General features: G+C 45.5%; 1 protein-coding gene across 1 annotated transcript in view; it reads left to right on the forward strand.

Moving 5' to 3' along the window:
• The window catches only part of ADGRA1 (adhesion G protein-coupled receptor A1), a 1,405,372-nt gene that overhangs the window by 544,234 nt on the left and 837,784 nt on the right, over window positions 1-23,354 (forward strand). Inside the window, exon 12 of the mRNA XM_063962017.1 lies at window positions 802-1,017. Coding sequence (XP_063818087.1) covers window positions 802-1,017 — 216 coding nt within the window. The remainder of the gene's footprint in view (window positions 1-801; window positions 1,018-23,354) is intronic.

Below are 23,354 nucleotides of genomic sequence, written 5' to 3' on the forward strand. Positions count from 1 at the left end.
GCCGAGTGATGCCCTTTTACTCTCAAGTGGTGATGTGGTTAAAATGTGTATGATTCTGCATCACTTGTGTGTGTTTGGTTCGGGAGCATGTGCAGTGCGCAATTAAATGTTTGTTCAAGTCTTCACCAACCCCAAAAATCATACTTACTTAATCTTCCAAAACATCTTAGGGACTTCTAAGTATCGGATGGCTCTCCCGGATTCCTTAAAACGTAGGCAAGTCTCCTGAAGCCACCAACTGGCCACCCATTGCTGCCCACTTAAGTGGAGTGAAGTGGACGGACGGAACAGCTTGATGATGAATTGCATCACCATGACCCCGCTTCTGCTTACAGTGCAACTAATAACAGTATTACCGGCACTGTCCACTTGGCTGTGTCACGCAACCCCCATTGCTGACCATGCCACATGCTGTAGAGGGCCGCCATAAAGATGGCAAGTGTGCCCTAAATGTATGGTAGAAAGGTCATTCCTTTTCTAAATACATCATTAGACAAACCATTATTCAGGGTACCGTTGCCAACGTAACCCAATTACTGCCAATAAACACAAAACGTAATATAAAATCTCACACAACACATTAACAAAGCTGAATTTAAAATATACGCTTTGCAAATTGAAATTAATAACAAGTATTCATTTGAAAAGAAGGCAATTTAACAGGTAATATATTTGTTGGCTGTGCTGAAACATGTTGTGCGGTAGCAGATGTCCATGTAGCTTCTCTAAGTAGTGTAATTTTTGTGTGTTGATTTCTTAAACACTTTGGCAATTGACCAGCTTTTCAATGTGTTTTGACAGGTTTCCCTTAATATTGCACTGGAGGCTGTCCTAATCAAACCAGCAAGCTTTATTGGCACGACTTGCGTTGCCTACCAGAGAACATCTGCACATTCGGAGAGATCATTGATCCATGGTAATGAGGACGTAGATTCAGAGAATATTCAGAACCACAATTTAATTTTAAAGTGCACCTCTGGCAATCTGAGTGGCTCTCTGCTAAATTTATCTGCAAAAGTAAGTCTGCATCCAATGCACATTATTCTACTAGATCCTGTTGAGGTTTTCATAATGCGAACGAAATCAGATTTGAGATGATGAAAAGTTTGTTTACTTCTATTACCAATGTACATTAACATTCCGCACATTGCATCTGCTTAGGTTTTTTTTTTCCACTTAGGATCAAGGTCTCACTAATGAGTCATGATTTTATCTAATTGGGTAGTATAAGTCACGTATTGCCCTTGGATATGCCAAAATGCTCTATTCCAGGCCAAGTTTAGGTTGGCGCTACCTTTGTTTTTTCTGCATTGGCGATAGCCGCTGAGACGTATCCAAGAGTCCACTTTTCTGGCATACTGTACTGTACAAAGCCCATTTGTGCCTATAAATTGTACTTATCATTGTAATGGAAGCTCAACTGTGCAAGAATGCTAAGTTTCGGGCATGGCATAGACGGCAAAGGGGTTGATGCAGATTTGCACACCTGTCAGCCGAAATTACACCCGCAATCAAGCAGCTAAAAGCAGATATTTGCCCCCAGCCTTGGTTTCATAGCTGTCATCGTTATCACTGCGCGCACTTACACCCAGAGCTAGATGATCATCTCATGGGTCCTACTGTAGGTATGCTATAGATTCAGGACCCCTCCTCCTTTGATCCACTGCTACTGAAAAAAAAATTCTGGATAAATCAGAGCTGAAGGCAAAGCCTAAAATGACACATCTCTAAGTGGCCAACTGTGCAGAGGAATGGGTGTGGATCAGCTGGCGCCTACAGCATGCACAAGGAGACTACTGCTCCAGGTCTCAGTGGTACTGAATCATTGGAAACAGTGTATCATGAAGGACAGCACTGCTGCTCTGTCGGTATAGCTGGGCCGGTGTTCTTTTACTGCAATTAAACCTGTTCATGCCGGCCTAATGGTACATCTAGCAGATTCCAACTACATTTCCTTCTATTTGTGCCCCCTTCTGTCTGTCCATGCTTTTATATGAGCTCCTTTTGCCTGTCTGTGCCATCTTTTACCTCTCTATGCCTTTATTTGTACCCCCTTCTGATGCTCTGTAAACCTATTTGCCTCCATGTGAACCCCCTTCTTTATCTCTGCATACCTCCTAATTGTCCTGCTTTCGGTGGCACAGTCCGCTTTTTCAGGGACTGTCCCATCCATAGACCACAGTGTACTGTGGGATTGAAATTTTTTTGGGGGGAACCTATCAATCTATGCAGAGCAGTGGATGAATAGATGCCATGTGCATGCCCATTACATCCAGTCACTGTATGGGGAGCAGCCTAGTTTCTCTGGGAAGGCTGGATTATCCCCAAGAGTGATAAAAACCGGGGCGTGCCACAAGGCCAGGGTCATAAATGTTGGGAGGTAGATCTCTGTGCCATCTTCTGCCTCTGTGTGCCCCCTTCTGTATCGCTGTGCCTGCTTGTGCCTCTGTATGTGCTACGTTGTACTTCTGGGCCTGATTCTGATGTGGGTGGTAATGCACAACTGCAAGGAAGCGGTAAAGTTCTGAAGACATACTGTAGACCAGGCATGTCCAACTGCCTACTGTAGATGGTTATGGCTTGTGAAAGACATATCTATATATTGCATATATTATTCAGTGGGGCAGACTCGTAGTCAGATGGATCTCATTGTATAGACACAAATAGTGAGTTGTAGCACACACAGGGCCAGCGACAGGGGGGGTCAAAGGGGACACCTGTACTGGGCCCCAAGGATCACAGGGGCCCCAAGGATATGCCATTTAGTGCCCGGCAGGGATCTTGTCCAAATAGGGCAGCGAGCTGTAGGCAGTGTGGGCACAGCCAGAGAGTGACAGGAGCCTCTCACACACAGTGACTGTATGGCGCGAGTGTGCCCCCACTCTTCCGGCTCCAGCTCTGTTGCAGGAAGTTATGGGACATGGCAACAACTCTGCTGGCCAGGATTCCCGTGCCCTGCGTTTGCCTCTTCTGGTGGGGTGTGTGGGCTACATGGTACCTGCTGTGTGGTGTTCGGGTCTGGATACTGGGGAGTACAGTGCAGGTGAGTCTCTCCCTGGGGTAAGAGTGGATTGGTGAGGGAATACAGGCTTTTGGGATGGGGTGGGGAGTTGAGAATGTAGCATAGAGTCATTGGGGAGAGACAGACTGTGGGGTGTGTGGGAGGAAGGAGAGCTATACATATTTTTATATATGTGTATAGATAAATAAATATATATATATATTTATCGTCCGTTTCCTATATAGTGCAGTAAATTCCGTTGCGTTTTAATACATTATATATATATATATATATATATATACATACATATAATATGGGTTGGGTATGCGTGCCACTGCTGGGGATCAGAATACCAACCGCGGGATCCCGGAACGCCAGTCACATAACTACATCATATATATATATATATATATATATATACAAGTCTTAAACGGCGGCACTCAGAACAAAATGACACGACACTGCAAGTTGTTGCAGTGTCGTGTCATTTTGTTCTGAGTGCCGCCGTTTAAGACTTGCATATTCGGGGAGTTGCTTCACTCTCCTAATTACGGAAGGCAACAGACAGAGTAATCCTGCTATGCGGAGAGTGCCGGGCCACAAGTGATGTATATATATATATATATATATATTTTGCAATACACAGAGGCACTCCCGGACTTCCAACTTAGTGAAGCAAATGCAGTGATTTAATTAAACGTTTCGGGGAACTGCCCACCGTCATCAGGACACACACATGTGTGTGTGTGTCCTGATGACGGGGGGCAGTTCCCCGAAACGTTGAATTAAATCACCGCATTTGTTTCACTAAGTTGGAAGTCCGGGAGTGCCTCTGTGTATTGCAAATTGTATCTAGGGATCATCTGACCCAAGGAGAGCACCCTGGCAAGGTATCAGTAAGCTATCCAAGGAGTGCCGGCTTATGGAAAGTGTTATATATATATATATATAAGTAGAAAGTCCAGCACTCTCATCAGAGTATCCAACGGTGGGGTGCACTACACAGGTTAATCCCCTACTCAGGGTGATTCCAGTATATAGACAAAGTCCAAAGAAATAGGCACAATGTCTGTATGCAAACCCTGTGAAGCCTTGCATTTATTGGTACTGTGAGTATGGTATAAAAATGTTCTGAGCAAAATTTAAAAGTGACTTGGAGAGTGCCTATTTCTTTGGACTTTGTCTATATATATATATATATATATATATTTATATATATTTAAAGAAGAAAAACTGCGGCACTCGAAGACTTCTCAATTATGATGGTTATATTAAAAAAAAAACATGACAAGATGTGTTTTTTTTTAATATATCCATCGTAACTGACAAGTCTTTGAGTGCCGCAGTTTTTCTTCATTATTTGCATCCATGTTGCTGAGGGCATCGGAGCCATTTATTATACAGAGGAGTGCCATATATATATATAAGAACTAAGCGCACAGGTATAGATAAATTGCACTTCATCCATACCAAGCACAAAACGCGTTGAAACTGTTGCTGTATCCAGGTATGGCACCTTGGACAGATAAGCCTTTTTATTTGTGACCTCTTGTACGTGTGCTACCTACCATTACCTGCTATTTGTTACCTGTTGTTTTTAAATATGTCTTTTTGAAATTAAAACTGTGGGGTATATTTACTAAGGTCCCGATTTTGACTGAGATGCCGTTTTTTCATCAAAGTGTCATCTCGGTAATTTACTAAGCAATAATCACGGCAGTGATGAGGGCATTCGTAATTTTTTGGAAGTCCAACAAAAAAAATACGAATGAATACACCATCGGTCAAAACGCGGCTGTTTAAGTATGAATCTCGGTAATTTACTAAGAAGTGCAAAGCAAAAAACAAACAAACACTGCCGTGAAAAATTACAACTCGTAAAAAAGTGCTAAAAAAAAACAGACCTGCTTTTTTAATCCGTGATTGTATAGGCATGCAGGGATCCATGAGATCCGTGCATGTATATCAGTGGGAAGGGGTGGGAAAGTGGTTATTTTCTTTAAAAAAATTGCGTGGGGTCCCCCCTCCTAAGCATAACCAGCCTCGGGCTCTTTGAGCCGATCCTGGTTGCAGAAATATGGGGGAAAAAATGACAGGGGTTCCCCCATATTTAAGCAACCAGCATCGGGCTCTGCGCCTGGTCCTGGTTCCAAAAATACGGGGGACAAAAAGAGTAGGGGTCCCCCGTATTTTTAAAACCAGCACCGGGCTCCACTAGCTGGACAGATAATGCCACAGCCGGGGGTCACTTTTATATAGTGCCCTGCGGCCGTGGCATCAAAAATCCAACTAGTCACCCCTGGCCGGGGTACCCTGGGGGAGTGGGGACCCCTTCAATCAAGGGGCCCCCCCCCCAGCCTCCCAAGGGCCAGGGGTGAAGCCCGAGGCTGTCCCCCCCATCCAATTGGCTGCGGATGGGGGGCTGATAGCCTTTTTTGAAAATGAAAAGATATTGTTTTTAGTAGCAGTACTACAAGGCCCAGCAAGCCTCCCCCGCATGCTGGTACTTGGAGAACCACAATTACCAGCATGCGGCGGAAAAACGGGCCCGCTGGTACCTGTAGTACTATTACTAAAAAAATACCCAAAAAAAGACAAGACACACACACCGTGAAAGTAAAGATTTATTACATACATGCACACAAACATACATACATACTTACCTTATGTTCACACGCAGGTCGGTCCTCTTCTCCAGTAGAATCCAAGGGGTACCTGTTGAATAAATTCTACTCACCAGATCCAGGGTCCCAGGGTCCTCGGGGCAACCATTTGTAATCCAGGTACTTGAATAAAATAACAAAACGGATACCCGAGCCACGAACTGAAAGGGGCCCCATGTTTTCACATGGGACTCCTTTCCCCGAATGCCAGAAACCCACTCTGACTTCTGTCTAAATGGGTTTCTTCAGCCAATCAGGGAGCGCCACGTTGTAGCACTCTCCTGATCGGCTGTGTGCTCCTGTACTGAGTGACAGGCGGCACACGGCAGTGTTACAATGTAGCGCCTATGCGCTCCATTGTAACCAATGGTGGGAACTTTCTGCCCTGCGGTTGACCTAAAGTGACGTCACCGCTGAGCAGAAAGTTCCCACCATTGGTTACAATGGAGCGCATAGGCGCTACATTGTAACACTGCCGTGTGCCGCCTGTCACTCAGTACAGGAGCACACAGCCGATCAGGAGGGTGCTACAACGTGGCGCTCCCTGATTGGCTGAAGAAACCCACTTAGACATCAGTCAGAGTGGGTTTCTGGCATTCGGGGAAAGGGGGCCCATGTGCAAACATGGGTCCCCTTTCAGTGCGTGGCTCGGCTCTCCGTTTTTTTTATTTTATTCAAGTACGTGGATTACAAATGGATGCTACGAGGAGCCTGGGACCCTGGATCTGGTGAGTAGAATTTATTCAACAGGTACCCCATGGATTCTACTGGAGAAGAGGACAGACCCTCGTGTGAACATAAGGTAAGTATGTATGTATGTTTGTGTGGATGGATGTAATAAAACTTTACTTTCAAGGTGTGTGTGTATTGTCTTTTTTTGGGTATTTTTTTAGTAGTAGTACTACAGGTACCAGCGGGCCCGTTTTTCCGCCGCATGCTGGTACTTGTGGTTCTCCAAGTACCAGCATGCGGGGGAGGCTTGCTGGGCCTTGTAGTACTGCTACTAAAAACAATATCTTTTCATTTTCACAAAAGGCTATCAGCCCCCCATCCGCAGCCAATTGGATGGGGGGGGACAGCCTCGGGCTTCACCCCTGGCCCTTGGGTGGCTGGGGGGGGGACCCCTTGATTGAAGGGGTCCCCACTCCCCCAGGGTACCCCGGCCAGGGGTGACTAGTTGGATTTTTGATGCCACGGCCGCAGGGCACTATATAAAAGTGACCCCCGGCTGTGGCATTATCTGTCCAGCTAGTGGAGCCCGGTGCTGGTTTTAAAAATACGGGGGACCCCTACTCTTTTTGTCCCCCGTATTTTTGGAACCAGGACCAGGCGCAGAGCCCGATGCTGGTTGCTTAAATATGGGGGAACCCATGTCATTTTTTCCCCCATATTTCTGCAACCAGGATCGGCTCAAAGAGCCCGAGGCTGGTTATGCTTAGGAGGGGGGACCCCACGCAATTTTTTTTTAAGTTTTACAGTGTTTATTTAAAAAAAAAAAAAAATGAACCCCAGCACGGATCACACAGATCCGGCCGAGATTCATTGTGATAAAGTCGGCAGTGTTTTGCTAATCACTGCCGTAAAAAACGGGAAAAAAACACGAATGACATCGACATCGGAACAAATGAAAAATCCGAATACGACAGCTTAGTAAATTAGGCGTAATAAATTCAAAAAGTTGCAGTTTTACACTTTCGATGTCATTCGTGATTGAACTTTGACCTTTTTCCGAAAATTACGAATGTTAGTAAATTTACCCCTGTGTGTATAAAAACAAAAAATCTTGCTGTTTGGGTTTGCTTTCCCTAGATTTTACAGTGTTTTGAATCCTTGCTTTTAAACAAATATGCAGAGGGGCCCCCAGAGATATCCCTGTACCGGACCCCAAGATATCTGTTGCCGGTCCTGAGCATACATAACATCCGGAAGTGCGAACGTACACATTTTTGTACATGTCCGTTCCCATTGTGAGTCAGATGGAACTTTCCAGTTCTGTCTTCCTGATAACTGCCCGTTTCCTGCCAGGATATGTACAACAACAATGCCTTTGCACAGATCTGTTCTTGTAGGAGTGTAGTGGACATGTAGCTGGAGTTCTAAACTATTCTGAGTCATGCGGACGGAGAAGGGAAGCCTGTGTCAGACGGATCTGTTGCACTAGGACGGGGATGGTACAAGTGCCATTACTAATGAAGACAGATGTGGCTGTGGATGGAAAAACAGTGGGCAGAGTGGCCTCCTGCTTGAAGCCGCACAGATCCTCACATTAGCCCTATAGAAACTCATATGAGCATTAGGTAGAAAACCAGGTTTTTTTAGCATCACACACAAATAGCCACTTTGTGTCCGACACAGAATAAGCCCCATTACGTGCACAGTAACATCTGTCTGTAACGCTTAGTCCTTCTTTTCTCTTTTGTTTCAACTTGGAACAGCTACAGTATAATTAGGATGAGTCACCAACTAATGAAGTTTTGCGTCATATGCAATGAGGCTGAAAAATGTCAAGTTCCACGTAAGTGCCACTTCAGGCAGCTTAACTCAGGGAATGGTTGGTGTCTGTGCCAAAGACAATGTGCAAATAGCTGTTTTTGTAGCATTAACAACAAACAACACAACATCTCTGGAAAAAAACAGAACCTCCAGAACACAAGGTGTTAAGATTTGAATTGCATAACTATTGTACATCAGGGTGTAGTGATAAATGGCTAACATGCATGTCAGTCTCTCCGTACAGTATATTTATGTAAAGAATACGTATTTCACAAAGCCAGGCATCTACGGTAGGTCACAAACGGCCTGTTATGCTGTTGCATGAATTTATCAAGTGTACAAGGGAATTGTATGTAACAGGGGGTATCCAATTATGCGCGGTATTGCGGTTTCCCGATAAATTATCGCAAAATCCTATTAGTGGCGATAAGTTATCAGCAATAAGTCTCCATATTGTTTACCACGGATTTCTCTTCACCATCTCAGAGCTGGGGATAAGTAGTGCAAAATCCCTGTTTAAAGCTAAAAATGTCGGGATTTGGTTCTGAACCCCTGGGACACCCCCCTGAATAACTAATTAGGCACTTAAAAGTTTTTCATTATTTTTAATTAGCCAATAATGACATGTCATTTTTGGGGTCAAAAAATGCAAAGTGAGGGAACCTGGGTTACAAGATATGGGACAGGTATGTAGGGGTGCCTTATTAGTGGGATAAGTGTTTTTAGGCTTGCAGGTAGGAGTAATTGTTCCATTTACACTATTTTTTAAAGGTCCCTTAAAATGACCCAAACATACAGTAAGCTTATACCGATTTTCTCTTACGTCCTAGAGGATACTGGGGTTCCATTTAGTACCATAGGGTATAGACGGGTCCACTAGGAGCCATGGGCACTTTAAGAATTTGATAGTGTGGGATGGCTCCTCCCTCTATGCCCCTCCTACCAGACTCAGTTTAGAAATTGTGCCCAGAGGAGCCGGTCACGCTTATGGAAGCTCCTGAAGAGTTTTCTGCATTTATTTTATATGTTTGCTATTTTCAGGCAGGGCTGGTTGGCACCAGCCTGCCTGCTTCGTGGGACTTAGGGAGGAAGGGGGGGGGGGGATAGCCCAACCTCTTGAAGGGTTAATGGTCCCTTTCCCCGCTGACAGGACACTGAGATCCTGAGGGAACTATTCGCAAGTCCCACCACGGCGAGCGTACATTCCCGCAGCACGCCGCCACCCCTAACAGAGCCAGAAGAATGAAGAGTGGTGAGCCATTATGGCGGCATTAGGGTACGGAGACGCACGGCTTCTATACGGGGCGGAATGTGTCTCCAGACACAGTACACAGCTGCATCTCAGTACACTGTACACAGTACCCACACTGGCAAAAACAGCCTTAAAACGATTTTCTCTCCATTTTAAGCACCAGATTACCTCAGCTAGTATAAAAAAGTGGGAAGACCACGCGCCATTGAAAGGGCGGGGCCTTCACTATGAGAGGATCCAGCAGCTCACCAGCGCCATTTTCCCTCTGAAGTGGACACAGACGCTGACTGACAGTGACACGCAGCTCCTCCGAAGTGAATCCGAATTACCTCAGCGGTACCAGGGGGTCATAGCAGGGGGGGAGCGATTATTAGTGTACTAAGGGGATCATTCCAACCTGATCGCACGCTGCAGTTGTTTGCAGCGGTGCGATCGGGTCAGAACTGCGCATGCGCCAGCGCCGCAGTGCACGGCGCATGCCAGACGGCCGATTGCCGTCATTGCCTAGCGATCACTTGTGCCTGTCTGACAGGCGGGAGGGGGCTGGACTGCCGCCGTTTAGCTGTGCAATGCTTTTGCACTTCTGCGGGAGGGGGGGGGCGGCACTGACATGCTTGGCATGTCTGAGTGCCTGATCATAGCAGTGCTAAATTTAGCACAGCTGCGATCAACTCGGAATGACCCTCTAAGTCCCCTACCAGGGTACTTAGTCTGCGACCCGGCTAAGCTTGGCATTAGCGATAACTCTGTGTCTCCCTGAAGGGCTCTTTGTGGGTTAATTGTGCTTAACCTTTTCCTGTGTGTGTGTGCTGTCACAGTTACATTATGTCAGGCAAAGAGTGTGTATCTTGTACAGCGGAGTGTTCTTCTTCACCAGGGGGTTCACCAGCAGGGCTGAACCAGAGTAGGTTAATTCCATTAAAGGAATTATTTCCAATATTTCGATGAAATTATCCTGCAATGAGAAAGAGACGCAATACTTAAGACAGACTATGGATGAGTTTATGAATAGAGACTCAGTCCCCAAACCAGCGTCTCAATCCTCTCCCATTTGTCCGCAAAAACGATCTCTGGCCCATATCCCGCAGTATGACTCTGATGCTGATGGGTCAGAAATGGAGGAGGGTGAGGTGGATTTGGAGGGGGGGATGCTACTCTGTCACAGGGAATAGAGGCTCTTACTGAGGCTATCAGAGATATTCTGCAAATTCCTTATACGGTGTCAGAGGAGTGTGAGGAATTTTATTTTAATGTAAAAAAGAAGTCCTCAGTCACTTTTCCTGTGTCAAAGGAACTGAATACTCTGTTTGAGGAACCGTGGGTTAATCCTGATAAGAAATTTCAAGTCCCTAAAAGGTTGCTCTCATCTTTTCCTTTTCCTCTGGAGGATAGGAAAAAATGGGAAAATCCACCGATAGTGGACACATCAGTCTCTAGGCTGTCATGAAAAATTGTATTGCCTGTCCCTAGTGCAGCCTCCCTAAAAGACACGGCTGATCGTAATATTGAGACTACACTCAAATCATTATACACAGCTGCTGGGGTTGCCCAGAGACCCACGATTGCATGTGCGTGGATCACAAAAGCCATTGCTAAATGGCCAGGTAACCTAATTGAGGGGTTAGATTCATTGTCTAGGGGGGATGTTTTTTTACTCCTGCAGCATATACAGGACTCTGCGAACTTTGTGGTGGAAGCCATAAAAGAAATAGGCTTGCTTAATGCACGCAACACTGCTATGGCTGTGTCAGCACACAGGGGCTTGTGGCTACATCAGTGGACTGCTGATGCAGACTACAGGAAAGGCGTGGAAGGCTTACCATTCACAGGAGAGGCCTTGTTTGGAGATGAACTAGACAAATGGATCTCCAAAGCTACTGCGGGTAAGTCTACGTATCTTCTTTCCGCAGCTCCCCCAGCCAGGAAAGCTTATTCAGCTTCAAATTTACAATCCTTTTGGACGGTCAAGTTTAAGGGTGAATCCAGAGGTGCTTCTACAGCCTCCAGAGGCGCAAGAGGTAAACCACGCACACCAGCAACTGCAGGTGCTCAGGAACAGAGCTCAGGCTCTGATTCCTCAAAGCCTTCAGCATGATGGTGGACCGCGATGCCTGGAAGGCTGTCAGGTGAGAGCCCGACTATAATTCTTCAGTCACATCTGGTCAAGTTCGTGCCGGGACCCCTGGGTCATAGATCTTATTTCCCAGGGCTACAGACTGGAGTTCCAAGAGCTCCCACCTCACAGATTATTCGAATCAGGCCTACCAGTTTCACAAGAGGCAAGTATAACTTTACAGCATGCCATCCAAAAACTGTTACAGACTCACGTCATTGTTCCAGTTCCACCTCATCTACAAAACAAGGGGTAGACTTCCAACTTGTTTGTAGTACCGAAACCAGACGGTTCGGTATGGCCGATTCTGAACCTCAAGTCCTTAAACCCGTTCTTAAGAGTGTTCAAGTTCAAGATGGAGTCTCTGAGAGCAGTGGTCTCAGGTCTGGAGGAAGGGGAATTCCTAGTGTCTCTGGATATCAAGGATGCGTACCTTCACATTCCGAGCTGGCCACCTCATCAGACTTATCTTCGGTTTACACTGCAGGACTGTCACTAACAGTTCCAGGCCCTGCTATTTGGTCTCTCCACGACACCGAGGGTGTTCACCAAAGTGTTGGCAGAGATGATGTTTCTACTCTGCAAACAGGGTGTGAATATAATTCCGTACCTGGACGATCTTCTGATAAAGGCACCGTCCAGGGAGAGGTTGCTGGACAGCATTGGTCTCTCAACCAAACTTCTCCAGGATCACGGGTGGATTCTGAATCTTCCAAAATCTCACCTAGAGCCAACACGGAGGCTTCCATTCCTGGGAATTGATATCGGACACGGAGTCGCAGAAGGTGTTCCTTCCATTGGAAAAGACATTGGTAATCCAGTCGATGGTTCGGGATGTCCTGAAGCCAACCTGGATATCGGTGCATCTATGCATTCACCTTCTGGGGAAAGTGGTGGCCTCTTACGAGGCGCTTCAGCGCGGAAGGTTTCCCATAAGACCCTTCCAGCTCGATCTGTTGGACAAATGGTCCAGATCGCATCTTCACATGCACCAGAGGATCCATCTGTCACCAAAAGCCAGGATCTCCCTACTGTGGTGGCTACACAACTGTGTAGCAGACTTCCTCAGCAGACACGACCTGCACCCGGGGGAGTGAGGCCTTCACCCGGAAGTGTTCAGGTGCTTCACATGTCGATGGGGATATCCACAAATCAACATGATGGCCTCTCATCTAAACAAGAAGCTCAAGCGGTATTGTTCCAGGTCAAGAAACCCACAGGCAGTGGCGATAGACGCTCTGATGACTCCATGGGTCTATCGGATGGTGTACGTGTTTCCTCCACTTCCTCTGATCCCAGGAATTCTAAAAGGAATAAAAAGGGAAAAGGTTCAAGCAATACTCATTGCTCCGAACTGGCCAAGAAGGGCCTTGTACGCGGACCTTCTGGAGATGCTCCTCGAAGATCCGTGGCCTCTACCTCTTTGCGAGGATCTTCTGCAACAGGGCCTGTTCATCTATCAGGACTTACCACGGCTACATTTGTCGGCATGGAAATTGAATGGCTGATTCTAGCCAGAAGAGGGATCCCTAATAAAGTTATCCCGACTATGATCCAAACCAGGAAGGGGGTAACATCTAAACATTACCACCGTATTTGGAAGAAATACGTCTCTTGGTGTGAGAGCAGAACTTATTCTGCGGCGGAATTTCACCTGGAACGTTTCCTGCTTTTTCTGCAGGCAGGTGTGGATGTGGGCCTATGTCTGGGCTCCATAAAAGTCCAGATTTCGGCCTTGTCCATTTTCTTTCAAAAACAATTGGCTTCCCTCCCTGAGGTCCAGACATTTTTGAAAGGTGTTCTGCGCATTTAACCTCCCTTTGTACCTCCCACGGCACCTTGGGATCTCAATTTGGTGCTGCAGTTCCTCCAATCGTACTGGTTTGAACCATTACAGGAGGTGGACGTAAAATATCTTACGTGGTAGACTGTCACACTGTTGGCCTTGGCTTCAGCAAGACGTGTGTCGGAGCTGGGGGCTTTGTCTCACAAAAGCCCCTATTTAATTTTCCATGAGGACAGAGCTGAACTCAGAACTCGTCAGCAATTTCTTCTGAAAGTGGTGTCTGATTTTCACATCAACCAACCTATTGTGGTTCCGGTTATCACCCACACTTCAAAGTCTTTGGATGTGGTGAGGCAGTGGCATCACAAGCCGGGTGCGGCCCGCACCTGGGTGTGATGCCTACAAGAGGTGACACCAATCTGTGGGCTCCTCCGCAATGACAGGAGCCAGGTGCTGCAGTGTGAAATTCTGCTATAGCACCCGGTTCCTGTCATAGAAGAGGAGCCGACAGCGCTGCAGACAGTCTACGGGGGCAGCCCAGTAAAGCCCTGCATCTCCGGAGATGCTGGGCACACCCCCGGAGTGACGACCCGAGAGGCCAAGCCCCCTTTCTTTGCGGCCATGTCCCCTTTATGCCTCCGGCGCGCTCGCATATCAAGGGTGCGCACTGGGTGTCACTACACCCGGGCACGCCTCTGTGGTGAGGGCTTTGAAGGTATACGTAAAGAGGACAGCTCGTCACAGAAACTCTGACTCGCTGTTCGTTCTCTATGATCCCAATAAAATTGGGTGTCCTGCTTCAAAGCAGACAATTACACGCTGGATCAGGCTCACTATCCAGCATGCTTATTCCACGGCAAGTTTGCCGGTTCCGAAATCTGTACAGGCCCACTCTACTAGGTCGGTGGGTTCTTCCTGGGCGGCTGCCCGGGGTGTCTCGGCTTTACAGCTCTGCCGAGCAGCGACTTGGTCAGGTTCGAACATGTTTGCTCAGTTCTACAAGTTCGATACTTTGGCCTCTGAGGACCTTCAGTTTGGTCAATCAGTTCTGCAGGAACCTCAGCACTCTCCCACCCGGTTTGGGAGATTTGGTACATCCCCATGGTACTAAATGGAACCCCAGTATCCTCTAGGAAGTAAGAGAAAATAGGATTTTAATTACCTACCGGCAAATCCTTTTCTGGTAGTCCGTAGAGGATACTGGGCGCCCGCCCTGTGCTTCGTTCTTCCTGCACTGTTACTTAGTTAAGTATTGTTGGTTCAGCTGTTGCTGTTCCTGTTTAAAGTTGGGTTAGCATAGCTATCCTCTGTTTGTGTGTGCTGGTTTGGAATCTCACCACTATCTTTATCTATCTTTCTTTCTTTCAAAGTATGTCCGTCTCCTCGGGCACAGTTCCTAGACAGTTCACATAAGACCCTTCCAGCTCGATCTGTTGGACAAATGGTCCAGATCGCATCTTCACATGCACCAGAGGATCCATCTGTCGCCAAAAGCCAGGATCTCCCTTCTGTGGTGGCTACACAACTGTGTAGCAGACTTCCTCAGCAGACACGACCTGCACCCGGGGGAGTGAGGCCTTCACCCGGAAGTGTTCAGGTGCTTGACATGTCGATGGGGATATCCACAAATCAACATGATGGCCTCTCATCTAAACAAGAAGCTCAAGCGGTATATATTCCAGGTCAAGAGACCCACAGGCAGTGGCGGTAGACGCTCTGATGACTCCATGGGTCTATCGGATGGTGTACGTGTTTCCTCCACTTGCTCTGATCCCAGGAATTCTAAAAGGAATAAAAAGAGAAAAGGTTCAAGCAATACTCATTGCTCCGAACTGGCCAAGAAGGGCCTGGTACGCGGACCTTCTAGGGAGATGCTCCTCGAAGATCCGTGGCCTCTACCTCTTTGCGAGGATCTTCTGCAACAGGGCCTGTTCATCTATCAGGACTTACCACGGCTACATTTGTCGGCATGGAAATTGAATGGCTGATTCTAGCCAGAAGAGGGATCCCTAATAAAGTTATCCCGACTATGATCCAAACCAGGAAGGGGGTAACATCTAAACATTACCACCGTATTTGGAAGAAATACGTCTCTTGGTGTGAGAGCAGAACTTATTCTGCGGCGGAATTTCACCTGGAACGTTTCCTGCTTTTTCTGCAGGCAGGTGTGGATGTGGGCCTATGTCTGGGCTCCATAAAAGTCCAGATTTCGGCCTTGTCCATTTTCTTTCAAAAACAATTGGCTTCCCTCCCTGAGGTCCAGACATTTTTGAAAGGTGTTCTGCGCATTTAACCTCCCTTTGTACCTCCCACGGCACCTTGGGATCTCAATTTGGTGCTGCAGTTCCTCCAATCGTACTGGTTTGAACCATTACAGGAGGTGGACGTAAAATATCTTACGTGGTAGACTGTCACACTGTTGGCCTTGGCTTCAGCAAGACGTGTGTCGGAGCTGGGGGCTTTGTCTCACAAAAGCCCCTATTTAATTTTCCATGAGGACAGAGCTGAACTCAGAACTCGTCAGCAATTTCTTCTGAAAGTGGTGTCTGATTTTCACATCAACCAACCTATTGTGGTTCCGGTTATCACCCACACTTCAAAGTCTTTGGATGTGGTGAGGCAGTGGCATCACAAGCCGGGTGCGGCCCGCACCTGGGTGTGATGCCTACAAGAGGTGACACCAATCTGTGGGCTCCTCCGCAATGACAGGAGCCAGGTGCTGCAGTGTGAAATTCTGCTATAGCACCCGGTTCCTGTCATAGAAGAGGAGCCGACAGCGCTGCAGACAGTCTACGGGGGCAGCCCAGTAAAGCCCTGCATCTCCGGAGATGCTGGGCACACCCCCGGAGTGACGACCCGAGAGGCCAAGCCCCCTTTCTTTGCGGCCATGTCCCCTTTATGCCTCCGGCGCGCTCGCATATCAAGGGTGCGCACTGGGTGTCACTACACCCGGGGACGCCTCTGTGGTGAGGGCTTTGAAGGTATACGTAAAGAGGACAGCTCGTCACAGAAACTCTGACTCGCTGTTCGTTCTCTATGATCCCAATAAAATTGGGTGTCCTGCTTCAAAGCAGACAATTACACGCTGGATCAGGCTCACTATCCAGCATGCTTATTCCACGGCAAGTTTGCCGGTTCCGAAATCTGTACAGGCCCACTCTACTAGGTCGGTGGGTTCTTCCTGGGCGGCTGCCCGGGGTGTCTCGGCTTTACAGCTCTGCCGAGCAGCGACTTGGTCAGGTTCGAACACGTTTGCTCAGTTCTACAAGTTTGATACTTTGGCCTCTGAGGACCTTCAGTTTGGTCAATCAGTTCTGCAGGAACCTCAGCACTCTCCCACCCGGTTTGGGAGATTTGGTACATCCCCATGGTACTAAATGGAACCCCAGTATCCTCTAGGAAGTAAGAGAAAATAGGATTTTAATTACCTACCGGTAAATCCTTTTCTGGTAGTCCGTAGAGGATACTGGGCGCCCGCCCTGTGCTTCGTTCTTCCTGCACTGTTACTTAGTTAAGTATTGTTGGTTCAGCTGTTGCTGTTCCTGTTTAAAGTTGGGTTAGCATAGCTATCCTCTGTTTGTGTGTGCTGGTTCGGAATCTCACCACTATCTTTATCTATCTTTCTTTCAAAGTATGTCCGTCTCCTCGGGCACAGTTCCTAGACTGAGTCTGGTCGGAGGGGATATATCAAATTCTTAAAGTGCCCATGGCTCCTAGTGGACCCGTCTTTAGTGGTCATTCCGACCCGATCGCACGCTGCACTTCTTCGCAGCGGTGCGATCGGGTCTGAACTGCGCATGCGCGGCGTGCACATTGTCGCCGGGCAATGACGCTAGGAATGAGAAAAGCGGTCGCATCGGTGACCGCAAGAAGATTGACAGGAGGAAGGTGTGTCGGGGCGCCAACTGACCGTTTTCTGGGTGTGCTCCAGCGAACGCAGGCGTGGCCAGGCGTTTTGAGTGCGGGTGTCTGACGTCAAATCCGGGACCTGCATCGCTGGATCCGTCGCAAATGGTTAGTAGGTCTAGGGCTGGTCTTGTTTTACGTGAAACTTTTTTAGCAAAGCAGGGCTACACAAGCGTTCGCAGCCCTGCTATGCTAAAATACACTCCCCCATAGGCGGAGATTAGTTGATCGCACCAGCAGCAAAAAGTTGCGATCAACTCGGAATGAGGGCCTATACCCCATGATACTAAATGGAACCCCAGTATCCTCTACGGACTACGAGAAAAGGATTTACCGGTAGGTAATTAAAATCCTATTTTTATGCACCCCAAATTTAATGACAGCACTTATTTTGCAGAAAATATAGCTTTCTATCATTTTTCAGCATTTAAAAAAAAATGCATATAACAGCCATTTGACCCGATTTAATGACACCAAGTAGTTATATTATGGCCACTCATAGACTTCTATCATGTTTTCCCATATTAGTTTGGCATTTTTGGAGGTACAGGCACATTTCCCCACTTTTTCCTATGCTTTTGCCAGCTAGAATTATTGCGTGATTGCCGTTATCGGCGATTTGGAATAGGATAGGTGTGATTAACGGGCTGCGATAACCCGATTTTTTCGGGAGATAGGTGCGATAACATTAGCTACATTATTGCGGCTAATTGGATTCCCCCCTCAGGGGCGGACCTGGATGAAAAACCAGCCCGTGAAATTTATGGAAGCAGCCCTAATGGGGGTGCGGTCTGATGAGGGGGTGGGGTCTGTTTAGGGGCCGGAACCCCGTATGATCGTACATAATTGTGGCCTTCCTTATGTCTTTTGCTACAGTTGTGTCTGAGACCAGGGACGGATTGATAACTAAAAGTGGCCCTGTAATATGTTGTAGAAATGGCCCAACATGGGCAGCACAAGTGATATATCATATCGTGTAGACATGGCAGAGTTGCTGTACTGCAGAGATGGAATAACAGAATGAATGGGGACAATGCAGTCTACTGAGTGCGGTGGGTTGTCTGTCACGTGTGGGGTGGGGCCACATGAAAACACAGGCTTCACAGACACGTCGGCCTACCAGGAATCTTCCTGGTAAGCCCTATGGCCAATCCGACCCTGACCCCTCCCCCTTAAGCCAATAGCAGACTACTGTAGCACAATAATGTTGAAGAGTTGTACCTGCTCCTATCCTGCTAACTAATGATCGTGATGTTGCGTCAGGTAGAAAGTAGTTTCAGGTGAGTATACAGTAATATGGAGTTCCCTGTGATTGTCCTAATGTTCAGTGATTTTTCAAGACTTTCTCTTTACCTTATTCTGCTAATTTAGCTTTACAAATCTGTGTGGATATGTTTTCTAGGAAATCGATGTTTAAATCAATTTGCCCTTATGATATTTAAACTGTATCATGTAATAATGTTCTTCTGACACAGTTCCCTTTTGGTATTTTATTTAAGTTTTAGGGAAACACATCATACAGTTTTCTAGATTAATTGAGAAGATTTCAATTACATGCCTTCAAAAGGCTATTTATCAGGGCTGGAAAGAAGCCAGTCTTGTAAGCTTGCATTTGAAGTCTGCCCAATAAGGGGTATCATCAAGGACCAAAAACTCCAAGTTCCATTTCATACATTTCATGTACGAGCAATGGTGTGATTGCAGATTAAAGGAACAGGAAATATTACATGTTCCTGCCAACTCAAATGCCACTCTCATACTTCCATAGTTTTCTGTCTGCAGTGCACAGATGAAAATACTTCTACAGTGTTGGGAGACACTTCAATACAGTTTGCCTGATGGCGAAAAAATAAATAAATAAATAAATAAATAAATATATATATATATATATATATATATATATAAAACAAATTCAATACCTTTCCTGCGCTTATAATTAAGCAGCACAACTGAAAGTCCCCCTGCTAATAGGAACTTAGAAATAGAGACACAGAAAAAACAGAGTGCGCTAGTAGACTGCGATGTTTGAGTAATAGTCAATTCATCCACATAAGAGTAGGTTCTCTTGAGGTCTATTCCCAAGTATAACCGAACAAATATTTATAATTAATGATAATAATTAATTATAAATATTTGTTCGGTTATACTTGGGTATAGGTCTTCCATTACTCCAAAATCATCTGATAGTTCCCTATGTGGATATCAGCAGGCCAAACTCCGTTAGGTAGGTATCCACGTTATAAATTTGAATTTTTACTTTTTTATAATTCCCTTCTTTCATAAACACACGCTTCTCTTCACCCAGACAGTTTTTTATCCCCTGAAGAAGTCTGTTTAGGACGAAACGCGTAGGGTTCATCGATCATTGTACACTATCTTCTTGCTTCAAGTGCTACTGCACTTGACTCTGCTATGTTGTTATGCTGGTGGCTTGTATTGCTGACACGCTTGACAAAGGTCCGGATGGACCGAAACGTCGCTGTGATTCTGTCTACATGCATATAATGAAGCCTTGCATTTGTATCTTTGTGAGTATGATATAATACATTTCCTTCAAGCACATTTATGGACTGGAGAGTGCCTACTTATAAGAATCTATATATATATATATATATATATGTATATATATATATATACATATATATACATATACATACATATACATATATATATATATATTGTGTGTGTGTGTGTGTATATATATATATATATATATATATATATGCTGCGTGTCTGTGTGTGTGTATATGTATGTATATATATATATATATATATATATATCACACACAAAACAAAGATTCAACTCTAATTTCCTGCGCTATACCACTAGTCTCAAACCACTAAGAAATACCCTCTGTCAGATAAGGTATTAAAAGTAGATTTGGAATAGAAAAGGATTCTCGTGGGAGCCAATATGCCTTTTGTATGACAATAATTAAAAGTTTTTATTCATACAGAAACAAACGATATTTATCCTAAACGTTCGTCATTGGTACAAAATTCTAAAAATTCAATAAAACAATGTTACAGTCTTATGCATAAACATATTCCAATTGATGTGAGGATTTTACAGTCAGGTGATCACAATCAGAACTGAAACCCAGGGTTTCGCGACATCGGGTTAATAAAGCCTTTACTACAAGCATCTGGTTGGAGATACATCTATTTCAAGTTCTGACTGTGATCACCTGACTGTAAAATCCTCACATCAATTGGAATATGTTTATGCATAAGACTGTAACATTGTTTTATTGAATTTTTATAATTTTGTACCAATGACGAACGTTTAGGATAAATATAGTTTGTTTCTGTATGAATAAAAACTTTTAATTATTGTCATACAAAAGGCATATTGGCTCCCACGAGAATCCTTTTCTATTCCATATATATATATATATAAATATAAAAATGTGTGTATATATTAGAGATTAGCTGGTTCGGTTCATTGAGATCCGAACCCCACCGAACTTCACCTATTTTACACGGGTCCGAGGCAGCCTCGGATCTTCCCGTCTTGCTCAGTTAACCCGAACGAGGCCGAACGTTGTCATCCCGCTGTCGGATTCTTGCGATATTCGTATTCCATATAAAGAGCCGCGCGTCGCCGCCATTTTCACTCGTGCATTGGAGATTGAACGGAGAGGACGTGGCTATGTTCTCTCCCTGAAAAGCTCCGTATCTGTGCTCAGTGTGCTGCAAATATCTGTGCTCAGTGTGCTGCAAATATATGTGCTCAGTGTGCTGCAAATATCTACGTTCTCTGCCTGAAAACGCTCCATATCTGTGCTCAGTGTGCTGCAAATATCTACGTTCTCTGCCTGAAAAGCTCCATATCTGTGCTCAGTGTGCTGCATTGTGGGGACCACAAGTATATGATTATAGTAGTACAGTACAGTAGGCCATTGCTGTATCTTGCAGCTCCGTGTCAGACTCAGTTCTAGACAGTATCCTGATCATCAGTGCTCAATATCTGCTGCATTGTTGTGTGACCAGTATATACTATATATATTATATATAGTAGTACAGTGCAGCATTTTGGTGACCAACAGTATATAGTTGTACAGTACAATAGGCCATTGCTGTATCTTGCAGCTCTGTGTCACTGCAAGTATCCATATCTGTGCTGCATTGTTGTTGGCAGTATATATAGTAGTACAGTACAGCATTTTGGTGACCAACAGTATATAGTTGTACAGTACAGTAGGTCATTGCTGTATCTTGCAGCTCCGTGTCACTGCAAGTATCCATATCTGTGCTGTATTGTTGTGAGCAGTATATATAGTAGTACAGTGCAGCATTTTGGTGACCAACAGTAAATAGTTGTACAGTACAGTAGGCCATTGCTGTATCTTGCAGCTCCATGTCACTGCAAGTATCCATATCTGTGCTGCATTGTTGTGAGCAGTATATATAGTAGTACAGTGCAGCATTTTGGTGACCAACAGTATATAGTTGTACAGTACAGTAGGCCATTGCTGTATCTTGCAGCTCCGTGTCACTGCAAGTATCCATATCTGTGCTGCATTGTTGGGAGCAGTATATATATAGTAGTACAGTGCAGCATTTTGGTGACCAACAGTATATAGTTGTACAGTACAGTAGGCCATTGCTGTATCTTGCAGCTCCGTGTCACTGCAAGTATCCATATCTGTGCTGCATTGTTGGGAGCAGTATATATATAGTAGTACAGTGCAGCATTTTGGTGACCAACAGTATATAGTTGTACAGTACAGTAGGCCATTGCTGTATCTTGCAGCTTCGTGTCACTGCAAGTATCCATATCTGTGCTGCATTGTTGTGAGCAGTATATATAGTAGTACAGTGCAGCATTTTGGTGACCAACAGTATATAGTTGTACAGTACAGTAGTCCATTGCTGTATCTTGCAGCTCCGTGTCAATGCAAGTATCCATATCTGTGCTGCATTGTTGTGAGCAGTATATATAGTAGTACAGTGCAGCATTTTGGTGACCAACAGTATATAGTTGTACAGTACAGTAGGCCATTGCTGTATCTTGCAGCTTCGTGTCACTGCAAGTATCCATATCTGTGCTGCATTGTTGTGAGCAGTATATAGTAGTACAGTACAGTAGGCCATTGCTATTGATATAATAATATTACTGGCATATAATTCCACACATTAAAAAATGGAGAACAAAAATGTGGAGGGTAAAATAGGGAAAGATCAAGATCCACTTTCACCTCGTGCTGAAGCTGCTGCCACTAGTCATGGCAGAGACGATGAAATGCCAACAACGTCGTCTGCCAAGGCCGATGCCCAATGTCATAGTAGAGAGCGTGTAAAATCCAAAAAACAAAAGTTCAGTAAAATGACCCAAAAATCTAAATTAAAGTATCTGAGGAGAAGCGTAAACTTGCCAATATGCCATTTACGACACGGAGTGGCAAGGAACGGCTGAGGCCCTGGCCTATGTTCATGGCTAGTGGTTCATCTTCACATGAAGAATTGAGGATGGAAGCACTCATCCTCCCGCTAGAAAAATGAAAAGAGTCAAGCTGGCAAAAGCACAGCAATGTACAGATGTAGCCACCTTTATCTTGAGTGGCCGCGGCGGTTGTCCCGTTCGACCATACGCAGCGTACTGTGGCGTAGCGAGGCGCGCCTAGCCACAGAGAGGCTATCTAATCGCACGGAGACAGACATTTGACGTTTGGCGTTACCTTTACGTGTAATACCTGCGATCAGCCACCAGATGTCGCTTTTTACAATCACCACTGCGCATGCGTGTGGTCTCCCGTAAAATACAATACTGACATACATAATAAGGACTACTTTACTAAGGCGTCTCATTACGCTGCATACAGCAAATACTGTACTCATTACGCTGCATTATTTAATACAGTACTGTACAGTATATACAGTACGACACCGACGCAAATACAGTAGTACAGCATACAGTATATGATCCATCTACAATACTTTATGAATACTGTATGTGAGCGTGCAAGTCCCGCAGACAAAACACAGTACTGTAAAACCAGTAGTGTACACTGTCGCAAATGGATGTGTGTTACAAGTTCACTATTGCCTCTCAAGATTAGGAATTTTCTACAGTGTTATCGTCCTAATCCCGTAGCCATTACAGCATAATCAAAACCAACGGATTTATACATTTGTCT

The sequence above is a fragment of the Pseudophryne corroboree genome, chromosome 3 (assembly GCF_028390025.1).
Source record: "Pseudophryne corroboree isolate aPseCor3 chromosome 3, aPseCor3.hap2, whole genome shotgun sequence".
Taxonomy (NCBI): Eukaryota; Metazoa; Chordata; class Amphibia; order Anura; family Myobatrachidae; genus Pseudophryne; species Pseudophryne corroboree.